This window comes from Xyrauchen texanus, chromosome 13 (genome assembly GCF_025860055.1).
Source record: "Xyrauchen texanus isolate HMW12.3.18 chromosome 13, RBS_HiC_50CHRs, whole genome shotgun sequence".
NCBI classification, from domain to species: domain Eukaryota; kingdom Metazoa; phylum Chordata; class Actinopteri; order Cypriniformes; family Catostomidae; genus Xyrauchen; species Xyrauchen texanus.
This window is the reverse complement of record NC_068288.1, coordinates 16,295,013-16,320,542: the sequence shown is the minus strand read 5'-3', so window position 1 is coordinate 16,320,542 and position 25,530 is coordinate 16,295,013. Positions and strand designations below refer to the sequence as shown.

Genomic DNA, 25,530 nt, shown 5'->3' with positions numbered 1-25,530 from the left:
CTGCCCGTTTAGATCAGAAGATTCATCCACTTACGATAGCATAAAGGAGGAAGTGAGCCACGACCGCAACATTCTGATGGGCATGTTCTCACAATGTGAACATATCCCTTCTACGAAAGCTGCCCCAGCGGGCTCCAAGCATTCAAGGCAGATTTTATGGCTGTTCGGAGGGGAGAGATAACGGCCAAATCCAGTAGCGGAAATACGGAAGGACATCTTTAAAAAGACCTCAAGCGTTTGCACAAGCTCTTTTAGAAGGAAATATATTATTTTAGCACCCGCGGACTCAGCTGCCGAAGTGCACAGGGGAAACACAACACTCGACCGTGCGAGGGTGTCCACTGATATGCACCGTAAAATCCAGCAGCATAAGCAATATGTGAGAGGATGAACACAAACATGCACTCGGCTCCAAACAAAAAATTTGAATGAGTGGTGCACACCATCTCCTTTTATACCCGTATGTCAGGGGCGGAGAGTGGCACGCAAATTCCACTTGCCGATTCTCATTGGCCTTTTCTATTTTAAGCAAAGGTGATTGGGGCAAGATCGAACCCCTAGTGTCACTACATCGACACAACGTCAAGTGAGTGACAGACAGGGAACAATAATGAATCTTTCTAAATTATCTTTGATCTATTTGATATATTTAAATTGTAAATGCTTACTTATCAATGTGATGACTCCCCTGCTCTAACCAGCACTACAAAACACATGCCCAACACATGCCCTGCCAAGTTTTCAGCTTCCTGTGGAGAAAGGCAAGTTTCTTGAAGGTACACAATATCAAATTTTTTACTCTTAATAAAAGATACCACCTTCCTTCTTTTTACAGGGTGACCCAGCCCATTAACGTTCCACGTGGAGATAAACATTTTACCTATATTAAAGTGTGAAATATTGACATGCAAAGACAAATTGTGTATCCAAGGCTAAACAATATATACTACTATCCAACACTGATGTAACCATAAAATCCTTAATAATCCACAGAACAGAAAAAAATGTGCTTCAACCTTGTGCATAACAGTCCCAACTGGTGTCCAAACCCGAAGATCCATGCATGCTCACAAGATTTTCTGCGACACTATTGCTACCAGATTGCTCAAGTCCAGTGATTTTAACACAAACACACATATATACATTTATATATTTATTTTTCCCTTAACATAAACTGTGCTATTAAACTATTCATAATGTGTAGTGAAATAAAAAAATTACAAAATATAATAGGCCCCAGTAAACAATAACATCGAACCCACAAAGTGAATGAGTGAGCTCAACAGCAAGTCAACAAAGGGAGAGAAAAAGAAAGAGAGTCAGGCAGGAGCCAGTGGGTAGACAACAGAACATCAAACTCTCAGGCTGCATCAGTAAAATGCACAATGCGTAGTCTGTATTGTTGATCAAGTGCAGGGAAAATTACCCACTCACACCATTGATTTATCATCTAGAATTTCGACTTACCCACTCGCACATACGACTTCACTGGGTCATTCATGTGCTAGGAACTCATAATATGGGACTCCACATGTAGGGCACCTTATTACGTGGCCAGTGCCAACGCTTAAAGCAGAACAAGATGTAGCACTTTTTAAGTGGATTTCAAAGTTGTGCTTGATGCTCGACGCAAATCATGTGCAGTCCATATCTAAAGTGAATAGTCACAGCCAGCCTGCATATTATTATTGTGGAGAATGTAGATGGCGTAAGGAAAGTTAATTAAGTGCTTTTGTTACATATTGTTTTGTTTGTTTTCTTTCCAAGAAAGTATATGTATTTTGACAGTAAAATAAGTATACAGTGAATGGAGTGAAATATCTGTTCTTTCAACATCTGTGATTAATCACGATTAACAATAAAAAAAAATTATGTGATTAATCACGTTAAAATGTTTTGAATGACTGACAGCACTTTTAAATTTCTAATTGTATTTTATTGTAATTTTTTTTATTGAAATTGCAGCTTTTTTGTAGTTTTGCTGTAATCACAATGAATACTGCAGTTTTGCAGTAGGAATAGTAGGAGCTTTACCTCTCTGAGTGATCCGTTGGCTTTGTCTTCTTACTCGAGCGTTACGTAAGAATCTCCACTCTCTCTCCTTGCGAACCTGACTCTCCAAATCATGCTCTTCTGGAATCTGAGAGAAAGAAATTAAATATTCAGTAAGGGAGCACCTGTGGGTTGCAATGTCTGAAGCTATAAACATATACTTCAAACATATACACTTGCACCTGCTTTTAACAGGTAAGGAACAAAGAACAACCTCTGGAGATTGTAACTGTTAATTCATCAAATAATAGTTACCTTCAATATCTATACCTATATACCTATAATAGTTACCTCCATGATTTCTCACACTCTATATTCTTTCATGCGTCTCTCAAGTGCCAAGCTCTCCAGTATCTAAAACTGTGGCTGACATTCTTTTTCTCTCCTTTACGGTTTCTTTCACTCAAATTATGTCTTTCTTTGTGAAAGAATACAAAAACTGCTAATCAAGCTAAAAAGTGTTCAGGCAAGCTCACAGAGCTGAAGCCCTACGAGGGAGAACCACGGCTCCAGCTAATTAGACCTGATCGATCCGCTCTCCTAGATAGGAGGTCAGGGGAAGAGGAGATCCAAGGCCGCAAGCCCATGTCCAAACTCTTCAAGCAGGGTAAGAAATCACACCAGTCCTGGAGCTCTGGAGCTCCATATCAATCTCTTAATGAGAATCAATGATTCGTTTTTCTATGAAATCAGTGAGCTTGTGCTTATTGACTCTTCTGGGGCTGTGAATATTTCTGAATTAAAGGACTCTTCCAGAGCTGCTGTAATACTCATGCACTTCTCACGCCCATCTTTTTAATGCAGCATAGTGCGGTTTCCCAAGCTTTTTGTCTTGGGTATACTCACAGCCCCATTATTAAGATTCAAGTTCCCATTCATTGAAATATGTTCATATTAACTTAATTTAACATATATGTTATTTTACATTATCATTATTAAACAGCACATTAATGCAGCGATTCCCTAATAAATTAAAAGCAATCCATACTGTGGGGCAAAACAGTCTCACTAAGTAGCTTCCTCTCAAACTGATTCAGTCTGAATATTTTAATAAGTAGTAAGTTTGATATTGGTTTGATTGGCTGAAACATTTGATGGGATGACAATAGAATACAAAATAAATAAATAAAAAGAAGGTTAAAAAAAATTGTACTTGCATCATTTTCATTAAAATATTATTATAATTATTTTTTCGGTGGGTGTTGGTCCAATTTGACTACTTAAATGTGAAGTCTGCTCTCCTATTTCTTTTTGTGCTCCTCATGGGTAAGAGTATCAAATTATTTCTCCAAAATGAAGTCAACAACATTAGCAGTGTGTGCCATTTTGCCCCCCAAAAGCAGCTATATTGCTAACTCGAAAAAATAAAAAAATAAATATATATATATAACGTTAACTAGTAAACTTCCTGAATGAAAATAAAATATCCAAATTATAGAACCATATATTTACACCTTACACATATGTCAATGGCAAAAGTTAAGATTTATAATCACTAAATGTGTGTGTTAAATGAACCACAACAACTTCTGCCACACAATCACTCTTCACTGTTTTAATTCAAAATTGTGTTTTAATCGCAATGCTGTCACTCATGTACATGCCTTTTCAATGATTAGACGTTTGTTACGTAGTTTAGCCCATTTTCGAGCTTGACCAATCATTATTAGAGAAGCTGGGCTTCCAGGCGGGATAACAACACATTGATTGAATGCCCACTGTTCAATCAACAATAAAATAATTTCCCTCATACAAATAGCAGTCATGAAACTCCCGTAGACTCCCAGAGAAGCAACAATGAACATCGATTTTTGCACTACTGAACTCAATGGGAGACATAACTGACCATCCCTTTGAAGACTGGCTTCAATCGGGTTCTATGGGCCATGTGTCTGCAAACTCAGATGGACATAGTCATTGCGCAAGTTAAATGAAATTTTAAGGAAAGTCTTGCTTCCTAAGTAGACTTAAAGCAATTGCCACTGATATGTACATAAGTTCTGCTACAAATATCATGCATTTGTAAAGGTATTTTAATGAAAACATAATGTGAATATATCCATACAGTGCAAGTCAATGGGGTCCAACACTTCCAAGCTCCAAAAAAGAAACAAAGGCAGCATAAAGGCAATCCACGTGGTTATTCCATGTCTTCTAAAGTGCTATGATCGGAGTTGGGTGAGAACAGACTGAAATTTAACTCCTTTTTCACAAATCCTTTCAGCATGTGTATATGGACAAACTAGTGTACAGCGCACTGTGCATGTTACAAGCATCAGGTAGTATAACTGCGCTTCAAATCATGCTCGCACCTAACACAGAGACACCCAATTTTGGAATGTTCTCACCCAAAACTGATTGCATTGCTTCAGAAGACATGGATTAAACCACATGAGCTTATCTTGAGGAATATCTTTACCACATGAGGAATATCTTTAAGATGCATTTATGTCATTTTGGAGCTTGGAAGTGTTGGTCCCCATGGACTTGCCTTGCATGGATATATTTATCATCTCTCCATTAAAATATCTTTACTTGTGTTCCATATAAGAATGACATAAAAGACAAAAAAAACTTCAAATCGGGGAGTAAATGATGACAGAATTATAATTTTTGGGTAAACTACTCCTTTTAAAAAAATTTTTTATTTAATTATAATAGTTGTTTTGTCTTATGACAACCCATACATTTTTATTTTAAATTTGTAATTTCAGTTTTAAAGGTTTAACAAAGCAAAATCTAAATATTTCCAAATATCTTCTGGAGTCTGCTGCCTGCTTAAGCATCACTGATTTTGAATCACTGCACTAAAGATCCCTCAGTTGGCCACATTTTTTTTTAATAAAAGTTATTTGATCTTTTTTGCCCATTGTGCACATTTCAAGGTCGGGTCCAGTCTGCATGCTATTATGTAAGCTCTCTGAAATACCATGCACAGACATAGGTTATACAGTATATGCTGTTCTCTGTTGCTATTTATCATGAAACCCAGACAAATCTTGCTTTCTGTAAGGCTGTCCAAAGCTCTTGTGGTACAATTCTTCACAGCAGCAAACAGAATCAGTCATTGTATTCAGACACTCTTGTCCGGTTTGGCTCAGATCATCACACTCAAAGTGGAAACTGCAGTGACTTGTGGGATGTGCTGAGAAAATGTATGCTCTCCCTCAGATCTATATGCATCTTGGATGAGAATGCACCTTAACCACTTCCTTTTCCAGCACTAAATCTAAGAATATATAATAGCATTCCCTCAGGCTGTTTATGTTATCAAGGACACAGTGTGTTCAGTCACACAACTTCATTTAATGGCAAATGGCTGATAATTTCTGTTTAGTATTTCATTTAAACCTTTATTTCTGTATCTTAGGTTGTTTTTGGTCCTTCATTGATGTTTTATGTTGTTTTGTCTCCCACACATGACTGATTCTGATCTTGTTCTCTCACAGTAAACTGCCACAGGCTGTGTGTGTTTCTCACTGATCACACACTAATGGGATGAATTTATACACTCAAGCACACACCACGGTCTGTGCTTAAGTAATGACAAAATAATAATTCTAAAGTGTAGATACGGACTCTCATTTGTACATTTGAATGATAAATACAGCAGCAGTACCATGGTGCAGTATGGTACTAGATGGTAATAATATGATACTGACATATACAGTATGTAGTACCATGTCATATTATTAACCATTACATTAATTATTATTAATATTATTTTTAAAAGTCATATTAATATATTTCTGTACCACAGTATTTACAAAAAACGCTGTACATGTTCAACAAACATGATATTACCATGGTACTTTTTTGGTAGTTCTCTTTGACTGAACACACTGATCATCCCCAAAAATTATTTCACATACACATTGGAAAAAGCCCTAGAGTAAAATTGGGGTTGAAGAAGACACACAAAAACACACTTTATTAAATATTGGTTTTATGTGATAGCACTCTGAAAACTGCAGCAGCAGTAGTTTGGTGTGTGTGGGGGAGGTTCTCCTCTGGGGAAAATGAAGTTTGGCAGCTACACTTTTGGCTGGGAACAAGCAGAAAGATTTTTCTCCTCTTTTTGAAAAAGAAAAACAGGAGATGGTCATCGCCATGGCAACAGAAAAACTAGTTAATTTTATTGGGTCAGTCAATCTCACCTTGATGTTACCAATTATTTAGAAGCTCACCTTACCAGCACAAATGTGGTCCTTCAAAACCCCAAGTGCGTCATTCTTAAATTCTCAAATACTACTTTAATGAAATTGACTGTAATTTCAGTTTAATAAGAGTTTATTGGCATAGTCTCTTAACCAGTTAAGTTCAAGGCTTCAAGTGTTGCTGTTGAAGTGTGTCTGAGTGTCTGTCTGTCTAGAGACGGAGAGGTAGACATGTCTAACTGAATTATCCAGACAGCGGGATCTTGTAATGTTCAGGTCTCGAATTCCTTCTCCAGGTGCACTTAAGCTCATAAGAGCACTCGATCGTTCAGCAAGAGCTGAAAAAAACCTCTTATAATGACCAGCCTTCACTATCTCCCTTTACAGCACTGCAATTTCCTTTTTTCCCCTATCTATCCTTCAGGGTTTGAGCAATCCCAGAATGCATTGTGAAGAGTACAATTAAAAAAATCTAACTAAAGATGTATTTCAAGGTACAACATACTAAACTTAAAAATTAAATGACATTTTCAATCCAATATTTTATGCAATATTTGTGTGTACTTAAGTGTTAGTACAGCAACATGCAAAAGTCAAACTCTATTGCGATCTATTATGAGTTGAATCTCACTTGCACTTTGTGTGAGGAGCGCTATTTATGTAGCAAGTGGAGTTACTTCCTATGTAGTGTGTTCCAAATTAGTCTAGTACAAGTTTACATTTTGGTTTGGAATCTGCTTTAGGAGGCAGCTGCCTTTTAAGGCAGTTGTCAGCATTTATTTGCTGCTTTATCATGTTCACAATGCTGCATTGAAACAATGTGTATTGTATAAAAAAATACAGTTTTTAGAAAAAAGCCTCTGTTTGTGTCATAATGAGCTCATAAGACCACACATAAACACAAACAGTACAATACCACTGAGACACTTCATCACATTCACATCAATAAACTTTAATTCAGCATATTGTTTTTGGAAAAATTAAGAGTGTGGTCCAATTCCCTCATGTCTAATCCATTTACTAATATTAATAGTAATTTAACAGCCAAATCAACACATTTATATCACCCTAATTAGATCTTAAGCAGTGATTTAAAGTCAGTTAATTAAATTTATTATTTTGCTGTAGATTAAGTGAATTAGCACTGACCCCTGCAGCACTCACCTTCATGACGGGCTGAGCGAAATATTTTGCGCTCCAGTCGCACAGACCTGTCTGTAAAGTTGCACTGATGAAGCTCCTGTGAGCAGCCGTCTCATCTCCATCCTCAGCAGACTGAGACACACACACACACGCACAGACACACACACACACTAATGACTACAGATGGACAGTTCAATAAAATATAAACATGAAGCATTTCTGCTGTTTTAAGCAGAAACTGAAAACAACTTTTAGATATTCTGCTGCTGTTCTGGTTAAGTAAACAACTGACAAATAACTTTTACAAATTACACAAAATGTATCATAGCAACTAATCACACTGTCCTGCTGGGACACTGTGCTTGGAGTGCACTGATTGCTACAACTTCACAAAGTTGCTCAAAACTACTGCTGGTCTGCACCCTGTGGCCATCTTGTTCACTTCTGTCTGACCACACGGTTGTTCTAGTCATAAGTACCAGTACTTCGGTACCAAGTTCATATATAATAATATAACAACATTAATAATAATAAAAAAGATGCAAGGATACCAGTCTTTTTAAAGTACTGGAGGTACAGAGAATTGACTCAATTCGACACCCATGCCCTGTCTGACTGACAGGTGGCTTTTTATGAATGCTCAAATGCATAGTGTGTGTGTGTGTGTGCTCTTTAAAGTAAAGAGCACACACACGCGCTTCATAATATAAATGCCTGTCCTGAGAGGTATTAATGTAATGAGCAGGCAGTTATATATTATGTCTGCATGAATGAAAACATATGGAAGGAAAGAAAATCTGTTAGACCGTGGAGCGTAAATGCAGCTTAATAGATCTGTCACTGCCTTATGTTGTTAATATTAATCAAGCAACAGTACTGAAAACAAAGAGAAAACTACTTACTGCGCTTAATATATTCAACTGTTTTTTATTACTATGTTCTTAGTTTACTTTATATTTAGTTCTTTATTATTAAGACTGTTCTCTAGGGCTGCACCGATCTGATACTTGGATTGGTATCGGCTTCGATACTGAAGTTTTTAACCGGATCGGATATCGGTCCAAAGAGCCCGAGCCAAATCTATACTCTGTGTAATAGTCATTACTGTGAAGCTCTAAAAATTACATGAAAGAACAATTTAAATAGTACTTATGACTCATGAATTTTATTCAAAGTCTCTTGAAGGCAAACGAGTGTTATTGGCGAATGTGGAAATGCGGAAACATGCTTGAACGGTTAAATATGCTTCATGATCAATACCTGTCCAACAACCGATTAACATATACAGTTGCTTATGACATACCTGAATGCAAACAGGTGTAACAAAAATCAGGTAAGTGTCCAAATATCAGATCTGCGCATAAGATTTTGCAGTGTAAATGCACTAATGCAGCCTCATAGATCTGCCGCTGTCTCTATTATGTTGTTAATATTAATCAAACAAAAGTATTTAAAATAAATCCACTGACTGCTCTTTATTTATGTGTAATTGCAGCCTACTATGCTCTTAGTTTACTTAATACTCAGGCTACATCTTTATGACCATGCATATTTACCTGAATAATTGTGAAGCAGTGTATACTTAATTGAGAAATACTAGGGCAACATGCCATTTGTTTTTAATATGTTTAATATGTTATTTCATATTTATATTAATATTTAAATAACATTTTTAAATAAATGAGTGTGTTCAATAGTATATTATTTATTTTTAGTGAGGTATTGAATTTCAAATATCAAGAATTCTGAAATTTCACTGTTATTTGTATCAACAAAAATTTGGGTATTTTAAAATGTACTGTACATGATCAGGTGGAAAATGTTCTACCCAATAGAAATAAGATTTGCTCAGTACTCAGTTACTGACTGCTTAGATTTTAGTACTGTGACAATCATACACAGACCCCAGAGGCCACAAAAACATGCCAAATAAACTGCAGAGTCGGAAAGCAAATAAAATGTGGGAAACTACATTTACTGCTGTACCTGATCAGGGCCCTTGTCAAACATTTTCCTGGTGCGTGGAAACTGCTGCGAGTGGGGTGCCTGTCCACCTAAAGTGGGTGTGTATGGAGGGCGAGTGGGTGGCCCTTCCCGGGTGGGCGGTTTGGGCACCTCATTGGTGAAACTGGAGCTGGAGGCACCAGGCATTGGTGGAGAACCGCTGGAGGGAGATGAAGGGCGTTTGGATCTGTGGGAAGCACTACAACACCAACAAGCAGAGCCACAACACAAAGATTAATGCGCTGCGAAAGAACAGGGCCAGCATGAGCTGCAATGCTGCATGTTAAAACAAAATCAACAGCAGTTGCCAAGCACAGCCAATATACACATTAATATTAAAAATAGAGCAGGATGCTGGTTAAAAAATGCAGCGAACATTAAAATAATAGGGAGGAGATCAAGCCAGTCCTCGGTGTTGCTTTAAGCAGTCATTTTGTAAAAGGATTCCAGGCTTTGAATGGCATTAGGGCTGATTTTAAATGAATTAAATGCATGTTTAGGTGTGTATGCATAACTCACCCTGCCTGATGTATGAGTGTTCCCTTGCTGGTGGGGCTGGCGGGAGCTGATTGGGTGAGAGATCCTGAGTCCAGAATCCTTTGTGTCCGAGCATTCATGGTGGCCTGATAGTAAAGCAGTGATAGAAGGTTGATGTGTTACAATCTTTCTATGAAAACAATTATGGCTCTAAAGGTAGAAACTCTACAATGTCACATGGGCCTTACTGAATCAAACAAAGCAATAATTAAAGGAAACTCTGAATTACAAACCTAAATTCACCTGCCACCTTCAGTAAGACTGATGAGCTATTCAAAACAAGTTTGATAGTTTAGTTTAATATGTCAAATATGTCTAGGTTGATTTTAGCGGCCCGACCCTCTGATTCATCAACATAGACTCAACCAATGGTGTGAGTTTGTGACGTGACTATAAGTTTGTTCGACCAACAGCAGATGTATTTGTAAAAACTTTTTAAAACAATTTGTTTCAAAACAATGTTTATTTTTTCAATGCCATTGATGCAGAATCGGTGCAGAAATTACACACTTTAGCTTTAAAAATGGCAAATCTTCTTAAAGCCACATAAATAATGTTGCCTCTAAAACTATTTTTAGACACTTAAGCCACATTAAAATATTTTATGAATGTCTTTGCAATATATAACAAAATATCAAACCAAGAGTCATTATTTTAAAATAAATATAGCAAAAACACACTTTTAAAATAAATTAATTAAATAAATAAATAAAATTATCAAAAAATTATTTTATTAGGTTTAAAATTATAACCTGAGACTCGTAGTGACGGATTAATTGACAGCTGCTGTCAGACTCTATGTTATTATTATTCCTCACACGGTCACAAGACGACATGTACATGAATCTGGCGTGGTGAGCTGGAACCTGCTTACGTCAGCTGTCACCGCTTATGTCACGAAGTACCGCAACAGCCAATAGGAAAATTCAACTGCAGTAGCCACCGTTCAACCTGAAGAGGGCAGCACTCAGACGTTTTTACACCATATATTGTAGAATTAAAACACTTTATACACAAATGTCAAAAAAATTACTTGAATCAATGACCAGTACTAATGAAGCCCCATGCTTACAGATCATTAACTAAAAAAAGTTGGTTTAGGGTTTAGTTACCCTTTAAGCTGCATTTTCTGACCCCAGAAAAAAAGCAAAAGCAAAACTCTTTCTCAAAACTCTAATCACAGCCTAAAAGTGTAGAAGTCCTATGAGAACTGCACTGTTTACAAATACACAGGAAGTTGACTTATCTGCTTCATATAAATCTAGTTAACAACCCCATTCTCTCATCACCATCTGGAGAGATGGGGTAATCTAATTTTTATGCTAATACCTGCTGAGTAGAGAGTGAGAGAAATATTCATCATCATTGAGTATACTGGAATGAGTTACTGTGTATTCGGGCTGCAGATCAAACATGAAAAGCTTGTGTTTGTGTCCCACAGATTCATTAAGTTAAAATATAAAAAACAAACGAATATGGAGAGAGAAAAGATGTGATGCTGATTACCTAGACATAAACAATAATAATCAGTGAGAAGGACTGATGGGGGGAGAGAGAAAGACAATGTAGAAATTATTTAGTCATCATGCACCAACAGAAGAACCACCCCACCAATCCACACATATCCACACACAAAATGGACACAAAGATATAACACATACAGTAGATTTGGACATAAACATCAATTACCAAATGTTTATATTACAAATTGTAAAAAAAATTACCATGAAAGATTAGATCTTTCATAAAATTAGATATGAGCTCAGCACAGTGTGAGACAAACTCATTTAATATTGTGAGAACTGTGGTCAGGACACAATCCTATTATTTAGAACCTCCATAAAAGAGAGACTAGCTCTTTTCCAAAACCTAGTGAAATGTCTCTGCCTACTTCCAACACAACCTTATAAGTCAGCATCCTAACCATTTTCAAACTTAATAAATGACCAATTTGGAACACTGTATATTTGCAACAATTCCATGTACCAATTCCCAGTGCAGAACTTAAAAATAGAAAAGAAAAAACAACAACATACAAAGCACACACAGATATTGGGTAAAGTTAGGGGTGGGCAATATGACCAAAATGTTATATCACGATATTAGTTATTTTATATCACAATAGCGATATTTATCATTATGTTGTAAATTTTTGGGGAAAAACAATAAAAATGGTCTTTTGTATTAAATAACCATATTGTAATGTCTATTTGAGTAAATATTTCAGTGAAGTAAACACTTTCAAATATTTCCTCTTATATAATTTTCTTTTTATTTGGAGCTTGACAATAGTCAAAGTAAAAAAAGAAAAAAAAAAAGAAAAACAACTTGGTTTAAAATTATTCTTAACATAATGCTATATTTCACATTGTGCCACATTTCAGTCTGATATGTTGTTGACTAATATTATTATAAAAATGTCCTCAAAAACATTTTGATCTTTTAGAGAATAAATACCTAGAAAAAGTAATAAATATAGAAAAACCAATGCAACGAAAGAAAACACTTCTTGCGGAAAATATCCAAAATTATGTGAACACTTCTTGCAGAAAATAAATATAAAATAAACATAAACACTTCTTGCAACAAAAAATTAAATAAAAAACATAGCCGTATTAATGCGAAGCACAACTTTTGGCTTTCAGAATATTCTTTTGGGTGCTTAATTTTGAGGTATAACAAATTGCTTTTATTACAAGTGATTTTCGTTGCATGAGACAACAAACTTCTCTGTGTTGGGTTTTGTGAACCAACACCACAGATGTGAAACCTGTTTTAATAACAAGCACCTCTGTTCAGGGGAGATATTTTCTCAGGGTTTTCCTTGGGTCAAAAATGAATGTGTAGTGGGCATGATCCCGTTTTGCCCTCTTCAGTAAATATCAGGAAGCATGCTGGACCCACGCGACTTTACGTGCTCCAGAAATAGCGCATGCAACGCTCACATGAAACAGAGATGTGTGCATGAGATGAGAAGCATATTAAGCACTTATGAAATGACAAATACGAGATGTCATTGAATTTGCTTGGGCGGCCGCTGAAAAAAACATTTATGCAATAAAAACCCTGTCTATGTTTCTTAAATTCTCTATGTTTCAAGTGATGCACTGCCCACTGATAGATAAGTCCACGCTGTGCACATTAATAATTACATATCGCAATATACACGATATAGCAAAATCTCTATCGATTGACACTTTATATTACGCATTGGTAGCACCCATAATGCCTAAAAATGGTGCCTCTCTAGGAAGATCACAAGGTTTTGGAAAAGAGCAAACATATCTCCCGTTTTGTTCTTATGTGATTTGCATGATCAATGTTATTTCATTGTTTACAACATTTATTTTTCATCCAAATCTATTTAAATCCTAGAACTGGAAGAGAAATATCTAAGCAGAGGCATCTCGGTGGCGTTAGGGGTGGAGTAACATTAAACAGCACTATGCTTGCACAGTGTACATAATTAATGAAAGAAATGCATAAGATCCCATTTGGTGCTCATCTGGGATTTGGTTTTAATAAACTTAAATCAGTGTTAACATGAAAAATCAGATCCTAGATCAGTCCACTTACAAAAATGCAAATTGAAAGCAATTCTGCAACCCAATTCAAAAACTATCTGTCCTAAATAGTATGCATGATCAATTTACAATTAGTTTGCCCCAAATCATACTACATAGAAAATATGCAAAAGGTGCCAGAATGGTATAATATTTCTGTTTCGGATTTTGTGTGAATCTGAGCACGATTTTTCAGGCCACAACCACTTTTTAACGGAATAGAAGTTGTTTGTGGTGGTTTACAATTTTTCATTTGTAAAAAAAAAATGCAAGGAATGCAAATCCAAAGCTGCCAGTGGAGTTTAGAAATGTATAAAACTTAAGTGTTAAGAAATTATGTAATAAGGAGAGATTATGTGTGTTTTGTATGTGTGTGTGTGTGATTTAAATGCACTCAGCAGGCATTTCTGAGTATCACTGCACAAATTCCAGAGTAACAAATTGGCAATCATCCTCACCTGCTGCTCAGGAAGTTAAGAAAGGTCAAAGACAAAACAGACTGAGTCTGATTATTGCATTTACTGCATGACCGTATGCTCAAACAACCTCCAAAAGTTCTGCAGTCAGTTTAACATCAAAGTGATGTTCACATTTCAATACCACAACTCAATTAATTGCTTATGTAGTCTCATTAGGAAAAAAAAAATATATATTAAATGGAAAATAAAATATTAAAGGGCACCTATTATGGAATTTTGAAAATTACCTTTCATGTAGTGTGTAACATAGATTTAAGTGAACAAAAACATCCTGCAAAGTTTTATAAATGAAAGTTCACCGTAAAAAAAGTTATTGTCTCTCAAAAGTAGGAGTCGACTCTGAGTCAATGTAATGAATCGTTTTTCCAATGAGTCATTTTCCTTTTCGTTGTGACGTCAAGACGAAAAATGATCAAATTGGCCGCGCCCACTCATTGCGCGCGCAGACACCAGGGAAAACTTGAAAACATCATGTCGACAACAAGACACTGTGTTCTGAAGTGCATATCAAAAGCGACCTTTTTTTCACTGCCCAGGGACGAGCATGTGAAGAATCAGTGGCTAGAGTTTATATTTACAACTATACCACACAAGTATAGCCCGAACCTTGTGCTGTGTTTGCATCATTTTAATGAGGATTGCTTTACGAACATGAATGCTTTCAAGTGTGGATTCAGTACCAAGTTTATTTGGATCAGCTTCCTCCGAAGAATCACAATCTGTAAGTATTATTAATAATTGTTGCTTTTATGTGTTTTTTAGCATGCTTAATAAGTATTTGTGTGTGTTGTGTAAGTTACGCTCAGCGCAGCTTCTAGGTCTCCAATGTCAATTTTTTTTAAATATGTGAAATGTTTGTCGATGTTACTGGAGTTGTCATAAAGAATAGAGCAATAACTTGTAGTAATGCAGTGCTTTACCAATATGTTTACGCGTTGGGCTAACGCAAACAATAACTGATTGGGTGTTTACCACTGAACTTTGGGCTATGATCACTAACATAAATCAACTCAAATTCCTTCTCTGATTTTGATTTTTTTACTACAAAGCGGTGATGGGCGTTCCGTTTCCAACAATCTCTGCACAGAGTATATCAATCACAACTGACTGGGTCATCTGACCAATCACCGCAGATTAGCGTCACGCAAAGGAGGGGTTTGGAAAAATGAGTCGTTGAACGAATCATTTGGGAGTCGGTGAGCAAATCAGGTAAACATAAATGCATATTATAAGACAACAAAAGTGTTTTTTGTCATTGCATGCATGTAAAACTGTTGTTGGGGACTCCCAAAACAATATTAGGAACATTTTAAATGCCATAATAGGTGCCCTTTAAAGGTGTAACTTTTCAATGTTAAAATTGGGCTGCCAATTTAACAAGTTAATTTAGTGTGGCTAATTTGATAAAAATAATGTGTTAAAAATTAAAACAATTAATCATGCCCCCAACTCGTACATAATAAGAAACGTTAAACATTCTGTAATTAAGGACTGTTCCCACCATTGGTGCAGTTGATGTACAGCCTTGATGTACCATCTTTGGTTACACTAGAGGCATAGAAATGTAAGACTTCACCTAAGGGTTAAACAGAGGACGTTCTTAATTTTTAGGCTGAAGTCTGGAAACAGCTTACGTAAATGTGATGCAAGCAGACCTGAGAAATGAGGACTGAATCATAATAATGTCTGTTACTTTGTCAGGAGACAAACTTTGAACTCTGTAATACAGGGTTTTACTGACACTTTTAAAGCTTCAAAACCACAGCCCAGAATGGTGAATAGAGAATGAAGAGAAGAGTTTTAGTAAAAGCAGTATAGTGAATTAGTTGTCTGCAGTGATTGCATGTTTCCCAAAGTCTCTGGGCATTTTGCTTACGCTGGAATGTGTCAGAGTGGAAGTGCTTTCCGGAAATTAAAAACACCTGCACGTCTGTCTCTAAAGTGATATGATGATGACAAATTTACTGATTAGTGAAGCCTCACACATTTGAAAATTATGTTTGAAGTCACATCTGCAGTGTTGGATATGGCACAGTCAAAAAAGTAGACTTGCAGAGTATATGATGATAACAAATTTAGTTGTAGAGGAAATTCTTACAAATTCACCACCTCAAAAGAACGATTGAGCAAAACGTGTGGGCAAGCATTTCCTGCAACTCTATTCACAGCTGCAGCTAAATCAAGAGTGCCACAGCAAATAAATGATATTTCACTTGAATTCCAATGATTAAGATACATTTGTGATATTAAGAGATAATCAAGAAAATATTTAGTAATATTTAGTAAATACGATGCTACACTAAGTCTGACGAAACTACAATTAAGACAAAATAAAAATAAAGGAAAATAAAAATTGGACATTTATAAACTAATTTAATGCTTTCAACTGATCCACAATTTGGATTCTTTCCACCGAACACAGAAATGGAGGCATAAGATTTTGGGATGTCAAAGGCAGCAGATGACACATCTACACTCCCTGCAAAAAATGGTCAGATGAAGGCATCTCAGTATACAGGAATGTTGAATTCGACCATGCCTTGATACCTTTCTACCTCTGTGTTTTACAGCTTTCAGATGAAGCCAATGTCTTTGCTGACTGCAACAAACATACAGCATGACTTCTGTAGTCCTCTTCATGAATATTAGTTCTTGTAATGAATCAATCAAGGGGGGGGGGGGGGGATAAAGAAATATCGTTGTTGTCACATCAAGCACACTCGCACACAACCACAGAGACATTGAACTGTTCTGGCTTTATGTAGGAGAGTTGAACTTATGGATTCCATTTCGCAGTGCAGCATATAGAAGATGAACAGCCTGTGAGTGGAATGAGTATAGCGCTCTTTGTGCTCTGTGTAATTCATTAGCGAAGTGTAATGCGGTAATACTGTGTAAAATAAGGACAGGGACTTGTAAAGTAGAGATGAGGAGTCTCAGTGGAGGCAGGGCATTGCACAGCAGATACTGAGAGACAGAAGACAGCAAGTCAGCAATGGTTATTACCTTTTTAACTAGGGCTGCCTCTCACAGCCAATGCTCGCTACATTACCAGACCACAGGGAGCGGTTTCTTTTTAATTGCATTTGCTCAATAACAAACGGGGCTGAATGTGGGGTGTTTAAATACTCAAATCCCTGACAGGACATGAACTTCACCCAGACATCTATTTGATGTGTGTGTTTACATTTGGAAGACGTATATTTTAGGTTGTTTGCTCATCTGAAATACATCTGAAGAAGTTTCCTTTCGGATGTCAACAAGACATTCAGCAGATGACTTTGAGATATTTATGATTTAGAATGTTTGTAAATTTGATCTTTTAAAGATGATAAGCAGATGTTAATTAGAATGCAATGCTTTCCGGATGAAAATATATAAAACAGACATCTCGGACACTCACGTATCCTATAGGAGCAGGACATGTCCCCGGAAGTTCAGATTTTTATTTGCCCTGCAAAGTTTTCACTGACCCCAATAAAGAAATGAAATAGCTGTTTTAAAGCCATCATGGCTTTAAACATTTTGTCTCAAGCAAAATATTTTTGATATATTATGTTTTTGAAAACAATTTCCATCCAAAATTTTACCACATTTACAATTTTCAAGATAGCTATAAATTACAGCTTTATGCCTTCTGTAACCCTATATAAGTGCTTTACAGATATGAATTCAAGAATTTATAATATTAACCTCAAACAAGAGTTCTGTGTAGCAAATGATGGGTTTTCAGGTTTTCGGAGCTAATAATTATAATTCTGAAAGTTGTCCAGTTTGATGAGAACTATAGACGTACCAATTTTGGCAACTGTAGGTGAAAATGATGTTGCTACAGAGGCTGTCTTACAAGCCATTTTAAATCTGTTAACTGTCACTGACAACAGGTGGGCCATTTGAATATCGCTATAAAACAAATGCTTTGGTTTATATCTAAAACTTCATCAATGTTCACAAACTTGGTATCAAATTAAAGATTAAAAACTCAAATTTCATCATCTGAAGTCTATTTTTAAATTAGAACATTACAGTGAAAACATTTTAAAATGTTATAAGAGTGTATTTTTAAAACATGCGACATGTGAGCGACAGCACTCATGTTTCATATTCTCTGCTTATGATCCAATCCAATGATTGAAGAAAAAACAGCATGCATTTCATTGTGAGGGTCCACTGATGAAAATACAACATCAGATTGGTTAAGTATCATTATTACCTTAATATTTATATGAATTAATTTATATTAACATTTACCTTAATGTTAATATTTTTTAATCTGTGAATATTTAGCAGCTTTATTTCACCTGAAATGTCCCCTAACAATATGCTAATTGTTTTAAACAGAAGTGTATTATACAGTATAAGCTTTTATGTATGCAAATATGTCTGATGCTATTTGATAAAAGAAATCTAAACATAATATAATTTAAATGTGGATCTATCTATCTATCTATCTATCTATCTATCTATCTATCTATCTATCTATCTATCTATCTATCTATCTATCTATCTATCAGATGTGTAACGGTTCTCATTTATTGTGAAGTTGAAAACGGTAAGCTGAGAAAAGAAGCCGCAAGATAGTAGCCCCTGCGTCATTCAAGTCTCCTGTCTGGGAACTTTTTCTTTTTGCGGTCAATCAAAACAGCGATGGTCAAAAAACATTTACAAAACAGGACCGTCTGGGACATATACTGGTAATACATCGATGTTTGATTATTTATTCATGCTGACATCACCTGTGAATATATAGCGCGTGGTGCGCACAGAACCACAGGTGAGGCCAAAACTGCACACAGACAAAATTCCTTCCGTCTTTAGACAGGCACTCACTGCTAGTTGAGACAGGCATGAATCAAGAACTAAAGCACTCGGGGTGTTCATTGCCAAAGTTATGTCACCCTTACTCCGTTGATGAAAATGTGATATGTGAAAACAACTGCATTTCTTTGGCTCTGTACACTGCACAATGACAATAAAGTTGAATCTTAATCTAAGTGTTACACCTTTAAATTATGTTGGGAAAATAAGGACATAAATTAGGCAAGATTACTGCATATCTGCCCATAGAATAATCATTAAAAATAAAAATGACCAACTGGTAACCAACAAACAAGTATTGTTCCTCGCTGTTGCCACAACGTCGTAATGATGGACTGGCACAGTTCCAAAGTTACATTGTGGCTACAAATATAGGAATTTCACTTTTCCGGCTGTCACAACATCATCAGTTATGTTGCCACATGAAAGTTTGGTCAATGGATTAAGGTACCAAGCTTCATTGCAACATGTACTAGTAAAAATCTAATTATAAATATCCATGAATCTGCAATACAACTGCATTTCCACAGGAACCACATAGTAACAATTTTGCTACTGATTTGCCAACACAAACAAAAAAAAAGTACCTAGATTGGTACCAGAGTACAAATACATTGTCTATTAAACACATCAACAAATTCTAAATGTTCCTTAGCTTGACATAAAACTGTCAATCAGGAAAAAACACCACATTATACAGGACTCATTTTTATTTAAGTGTACGCATGGATGAAGAATGCATGCATATCCAATGTTATTCTGCTAATAAAATCCTGTTGGCCTATCGACTTTGTAACAGCTGGAATAAGCCATTTGAAAGGGAACATTAACACAAAGTTAGTTCTAAATAAAAATAAACTAGGAAAACAGTACTTTGGGTGGCAGTGCTGCGAAACTCATGAATACAAACAATTTTATGCACAAACAGAGATTATTTTAAATCACCTTTTTGATACAGTCATTCTTAATGACCTAGTCAATCACTAAAATAGTTATTCACATTATATGGTGATTTAATCTCTACGTCTGCCACTATCAGTCTTGGGATTTTGTTAGTAGATGAACACATAGATCAGCAATTTAATCATGAATCATGACTGATTGGTCAAGTGGTAACTTTTTGCGACTAGTTTTTAGAAGTTCTGGTTTCTAATTCACCCAAATATAAAGTGTTATTGTAATAAACCAAGACTGCATCTGTATGTCAGTGGATGGGTGTTACACTTTAAAAATATAATGCACTTAAAAGTTGCGGGGAGATGAGAGTAGCAGAAACTGACCGTTCTACATTTGAAAAAAAAAAACAAACAAAAAAACAAACAAACAGCAAACTCCGATGCTCACACTGTGACAAACACAAACTCGCCGCTCCAGCAGCTGGAATTTGCACGAGAGCATCGGTGACCAAGATGGCACAGCTCACGAACACCCACCGCTAATGGCTGTCACTATATATATGCTATCTGCGATATATGCAAGTCAGGTATCTTTATTATGCTGCCCCTTAAAACATCCCGTTTTGGCCAAATTCTAAGGTAGCATTGTATGTATCCTTCCATGGGTAAGCAATCCCAGAATGCACCGTGATGAGCTCAGCAGAAAAAAAAATTATAATATCAAAGACAGCGGACGAATTTAGAGAAATTTCTATTATAAATATACTTATAATCCGTTAAATACTGAAAAGTATTGATAAATAACAGTTTAATATGATACAAAACTGACTATTTTACCCAAAATGTCTGTGTGCATTTATGCTCATTAGATGATATCATCATATCCCTTGCATCACCTGTATTGAAATCAGTTGTGAATAGAGTCTCCCATGTGCTGCACGTGAGTAGCGCTATTTAAATGATGTGCCGAACTGCCGCCTATGTAGAGCATTCAAAACTGCTCTCTTATGAGGCATTGTTTCAGTAAGGATGCTGCCATAGAAGACAGCTGCCTATGTACGTAGAAGAAAGCAAGGCAGCTCACGAAGTTTTGAAGTCACATACTGGATCGACTGCAGAGGCTTAATCATGCTAGCTGGAAGGCTGGCCAATGGAGCATTGAAGCAGTCCAGTTCTGAAATGACCAGCACCACTTGTAAATACCATGCACTGAAAGATCACCATATTCATATTCAGGCTCAGCTTCATTATCAGAGCATGTGCTTCCCTTGCCAAAAAAACTCATCATTGGTTTGGCGAAGACTGAATCCATGCCTTCTGTCCTACTGCAGCAACCCACAAACACACCCTGATGAGCTTCAAACACAGCCTAAACCTTGGTGGGTATACGTAGCGTCTCAACCAGGTCTTGGAAAGGATGGTAGCAGAAATCTTAATCAAGTGGATGCCAACCAACTCCTTGACCAAGAATAACCAACACACTGAGACCAATGGCATTAATCCAAGAAGAAAAAGACAGCAAATCGCATTCCTAAGCTATAAAACCGACAGTTAAATATGGCCTGTGACTGGAAGATGATCATAAATATATCATCTTTACTCAGAAGACTGCTACCACCAAGCTTAAGTAGAACTTAGTGTTCAGTGCTGCATTTCCCAAAAGCATCGCAAGCTTAAGATGATCGTAGAGACCATTGGCGCCAATTGTTTCTACGATCTATTAAGCTCAGAATGCTTTTGGGAAACAGCTCTAGTCCATGCACATTGTCAAATTCACAGTGCCATGAAAGGAATAATGGCAAAGCACACAAGATCAAAGGATGACATTATGCAGAGCTGGCAGCAGAAGTAAAACAACAGGGCAGAAGTGGGGTGCATGGTCTTTATAATATAGCAACCACCTTCAATCTGTTGAAGGAACAAGGGATCCATGCATGGTCACACTCTTTGAAAACCCAAAGCTGCATTAGAGGCATCAGAATGTTGTCCTGCAGTAAATGGCTCTGGATCGAGTGAGAAGAACTCCCCATCTCCCCAAGATAACATTAAGTAGAGAAATGCAACAGAGATTACTCTGAGACCTCAGAAGTCACTGTGTTTTAAACTGTGTTTGTGATTCTGTATTTACAGTACTGAGGAAAGTTCTTAGACATTATATTGTTCACACACACAAAAAAAAAGTATTAAGATGGTTATTTTACATTTTCTGTTCAGTGTGTACATAGGAATACATTAATTTTATATTTCCAAGCATCCCTATTGCAAACAGAATATAATTAAATTAGAACAAGGAGTCCTGCAACAGATGGCACCCACAGAGCCCAGATCTCAACATCATTGATTCAGTTTGGGATTACATTGAGACAGAAGGAATTGAGACATCTTAAATACATTGAACTGTGTCGAGATCTCAAAGATGCTTGGAACATCTTATCTGCCAACAACCTTGAAAAAATGTGCGCAAGTGTAGCTAGGATAATTGGTGCTGTTTTAACGCATGGGATGCACCAAATATTAATTTTGTTTTTTATGTTTACTGCACTTTGCATGAAGTTAATTAATAAATACAATTATCATTGGTATTATTTTTTAAAACATCCTCACTAGACAACATTTTTCACAACTGCCTTAAACTTGTACAGTAAGGTTTTTACATGGTACTCCAAGGTGTACATGCCAAAAACATGGTACAATTATTGTAAGTGAATTTACACAAACCTGCTTCTGCCTCTTGTTTCTATTTTATAATACACAAAATGATCTAGGAATCACAGCCAAGTTCGAAACATAAATAAAACAACACTAAATATACAGTGCTGTGAAAAAGTATTTCTTCTGTTTTTGCAGATATATCAAACTAAATTGTTTCAAACATTCAAACAAAATCTAACATAAAACAAAGGTAATCTGAGTAAACACAAAATACTGTATTTAAATGATAATGTCATTTATTGAAGCAGAAAAGTTATCCAATACCAACTGGGCCTGTGTGAAAAAAAGTATTTGCTCCCTTAGTTACTAAAGGCAGTTGTGAAAAATGTTGTCTAGTGAGGATGTTTAAAAAAATAATACCAATGATAATTTTATTTATTAATTAACTTCATGCAAAGTGCAGTAAACATAAAATCTATGAAACTGCATTCATAAAGGGGTTCAACTGGACTAGACACACCCAGACCTGATTACTGCCAGCCCAGTTCAATCAAATCAAACTAAAACTTTTTCAGCAGCATGAAGTTGGCTAAAAGGTCTCACCTAGTAGTACACTATGCTAAGGTCTAAAGAAATTCCAGAAATGTTGAGGAAAATGGTGATTGAAATACATCAGTGTGGGAAGGGTTACAAAGCTTTTTCAAAGTCTATGGTACTCCAAAAACCACAATGAGAGCCATTATCTCCAAATGGATAAACCTTGGCACAGTCGTGAACCTTCCCTGAAGTGGCCGACCTTCTAAAATTCCTCCAATAGCACAGCGATAACTCATCCTGGATGTCACAAAAAACCCCAAGGACAACATTCATGGTACTGCAGGCCTCTCTTGCACCAATAAAGTCACTGTTCTTGACTCCACTATCTGAAAGACACTGGCCAAAAATGCCATCCATGGAAGAGTGGTGAGGCAAAAAACACTGCTAACCCAGAAGAACATTAAGGCTTATCTGAATTTTGCCAAAACACATCTTGATGATCCTCAAACCTTTTGGGAGAATATTCTGTAGATTGTTGAGTCAAAAGTGGAATGGTTTAGAAGACAGGTGTCCCGTTACATCTGGTGTAAATCAAACACAGAATCCCACAAAAAAGAACATCATATCTATGGTCAAGCATGATGGTGGTAGTGTGATGGTGTGGGGATTAGGGCTGCACCAAACGATAATGTTTTTATCGATTAATCTAACGATTATTTTTGATTAGTCGATTAATCTAATGACTAATTTGCCGATTTTTCTAAAGGTTTTTGTATAATCATTTCTTGATTAATATAACAATTAATTAACCCAAAATAAATATAAAAAAACTTGTCTCATTAATATTTCAATATTTTAATAAATAATCTTCACTTAAACAAAAACAAATGTACAAGAAACAAAGTGTGCAATGCAGGGCATTATTCTGCAACAAAAATAGCCCTGTCTTAACTGGTAATCTCCATTTTACAGTCCAACATTAATTTTATTTTGGAGAGATTTTATGTTGGACTGCTAAATTCGAGGTTGCACAATGTTTTGATATTCCATTTGTTTCTTTTATTTTGTTGTTGGATTGCTAAATGTAGATTAAATGTAGATTAATTTTATTTTGGAGGGATTTTAAGTAAGAACTTGTTCAATTAGAATAAAAGGAATGCGCAATCTACATTTAGGAATCCAACAACAAAATAAATTAAAATGTAAAATTCAAGTCAATTTCAGGAAGAATATCAAAACATTGTGCAACCTCGAGTTTAGCAGTCCAACATAAAATTATTTTACAGTACAATTTGTGCAATTTGAGTAAAACAAATGTTTTTCTAACAGGAATAACTAAAACTTGTGCATTTTTAATCAACTCACAGTAAAAGAAACATTTGTAACAAAACAATTCACAAGGTAGGAACCTAATAATGAAAATTAGGGGTCATGATTGTGAAATTTGGCTGACAATTAATTGTCAAACCAATTATTGTGATTATGTCTATGATTACTGTTTTAGGACTATGATGAATAATTGTCTGTTTTAGGTGTTTCACGAATATGATGATTAATTACTATACAAAGTCATTTATACAAATTTAGCTCGGGTCATATAATAAAATAATAGTATATGATTTCCTTTTCAGACTTCAAAAACGTATGAATGACAGTCAAATAAAATTATAAAATAATTAAAATAATATTTTAATTATCAAAATATGTCTAAATAACTCAAATATATCTCTCTTATTTGTCCAATTTACTTTTGATCCATTGGACTTTCAAAGTTTTCTTTTCTTTTCCTTCTTTTGTAACCCAGCTAACCTGTATAGCTATTATATTATATTATATATTATATTATGCAACAGTAAAATATTTCCGCATTAAATTCTTCACTTTCACACATTATTTTAAGGCTCTCTGATTAACTCACAAGCCCATATTTCTCATGAAGGAAGACTTTTTCTGTTTCTTGCATTTTATCATCTCCACAGAAATAGAGCATCTCCTTTGTCTCACTGCATGTTAACACTGCTTGAATAAACCCACAATGACCAAGGACATTTTACATTACATGGCTGTAAAGTGAAACTGGAGCGCTTTGCGTTCACAAAACAAATCTGTTTATACCTTGTTTATATTTTCGCTGGAGTTTTGCGCACGCCTCTGTAGACAGCGTGCTCATCAGAGCGCTTGAGAAGTGGTTCATCTTCACATACTCTCAAGAGAACTGCTCGTGACATCCGTGGTGCGGTTCCCCGAGATATTTGGAGTTCAAGTGAATGAGACACAAGTGGTTTTTCCTCCACGCTCACTGGCGAGTGAAATGTTAAAATTGACTTGCCAGTGGCTAATATCAGACGTTTTTGGTCGCATAGTGAGAAATTTACTCGCAATGTAGAGGGCTGCATGGCCGTTAAAGTAAACAGAAAATATAAAACGGCCAAATAACATAATTAGATGACACATGGTGTAAAGTTACGTTAGCAGCGGTGCAGAAATTACTTTTAGATGAGGAAACATTTAGAAAATATATTTTAAGTGACTACTACTAACAGAAACACGTGTTGTAATACTATATCATGTTTGGGTGGTGACAAAACGTGAACAGGAATTACGATGCGCTCCTGTCTTGACAAGCGCTCCGGGATGCTTTCGCTTCAAATGTTCGTTCATGGCGGTTGTACGACTTTGATAAGCCACTTCC

The 25,530-nt window shown here is 36.0% G+C and overlaps 1 protein-coding gene across 2 annotated transcripts in view; it reads right to left on the bottom strand.

The window, feature by feature from the left end:
- The window catches only part of rptor (regulatory associated protein of MTOR, complex 1), a 287,332-nt gene that overhangs the window by 37,809 nt on the left and 223,993 nt on the right, over positions 1 to 25,530 (bottom strand). For both annotated transcript variants that reach the window (XM_052141047.1, XM_052141048.1), the window contains exons 23-26: positions 9,876 to 9,979; positions 9,339 to 9,555; positions 7,374 to 7,484; positions 2,035 to 2,140 (exon numbers count right to left, since the gene is read on the bottom strand). In XM_052141047.1, the coding sequence (XP_051997007.1) occupies positions 2,035 to 2,140; positions 7,374 to 7,484; positions 9,339 to 9,555; positions 9,876 to 9,979 (538 nt within the window). The remainder of the gene's footprint in view (positions 1 to 2,034; positions 2,141 to 7,373; positions 7,485 to 9,338; positions 9,556 to 9,875; positions 9,980 to 25,530) is intronic.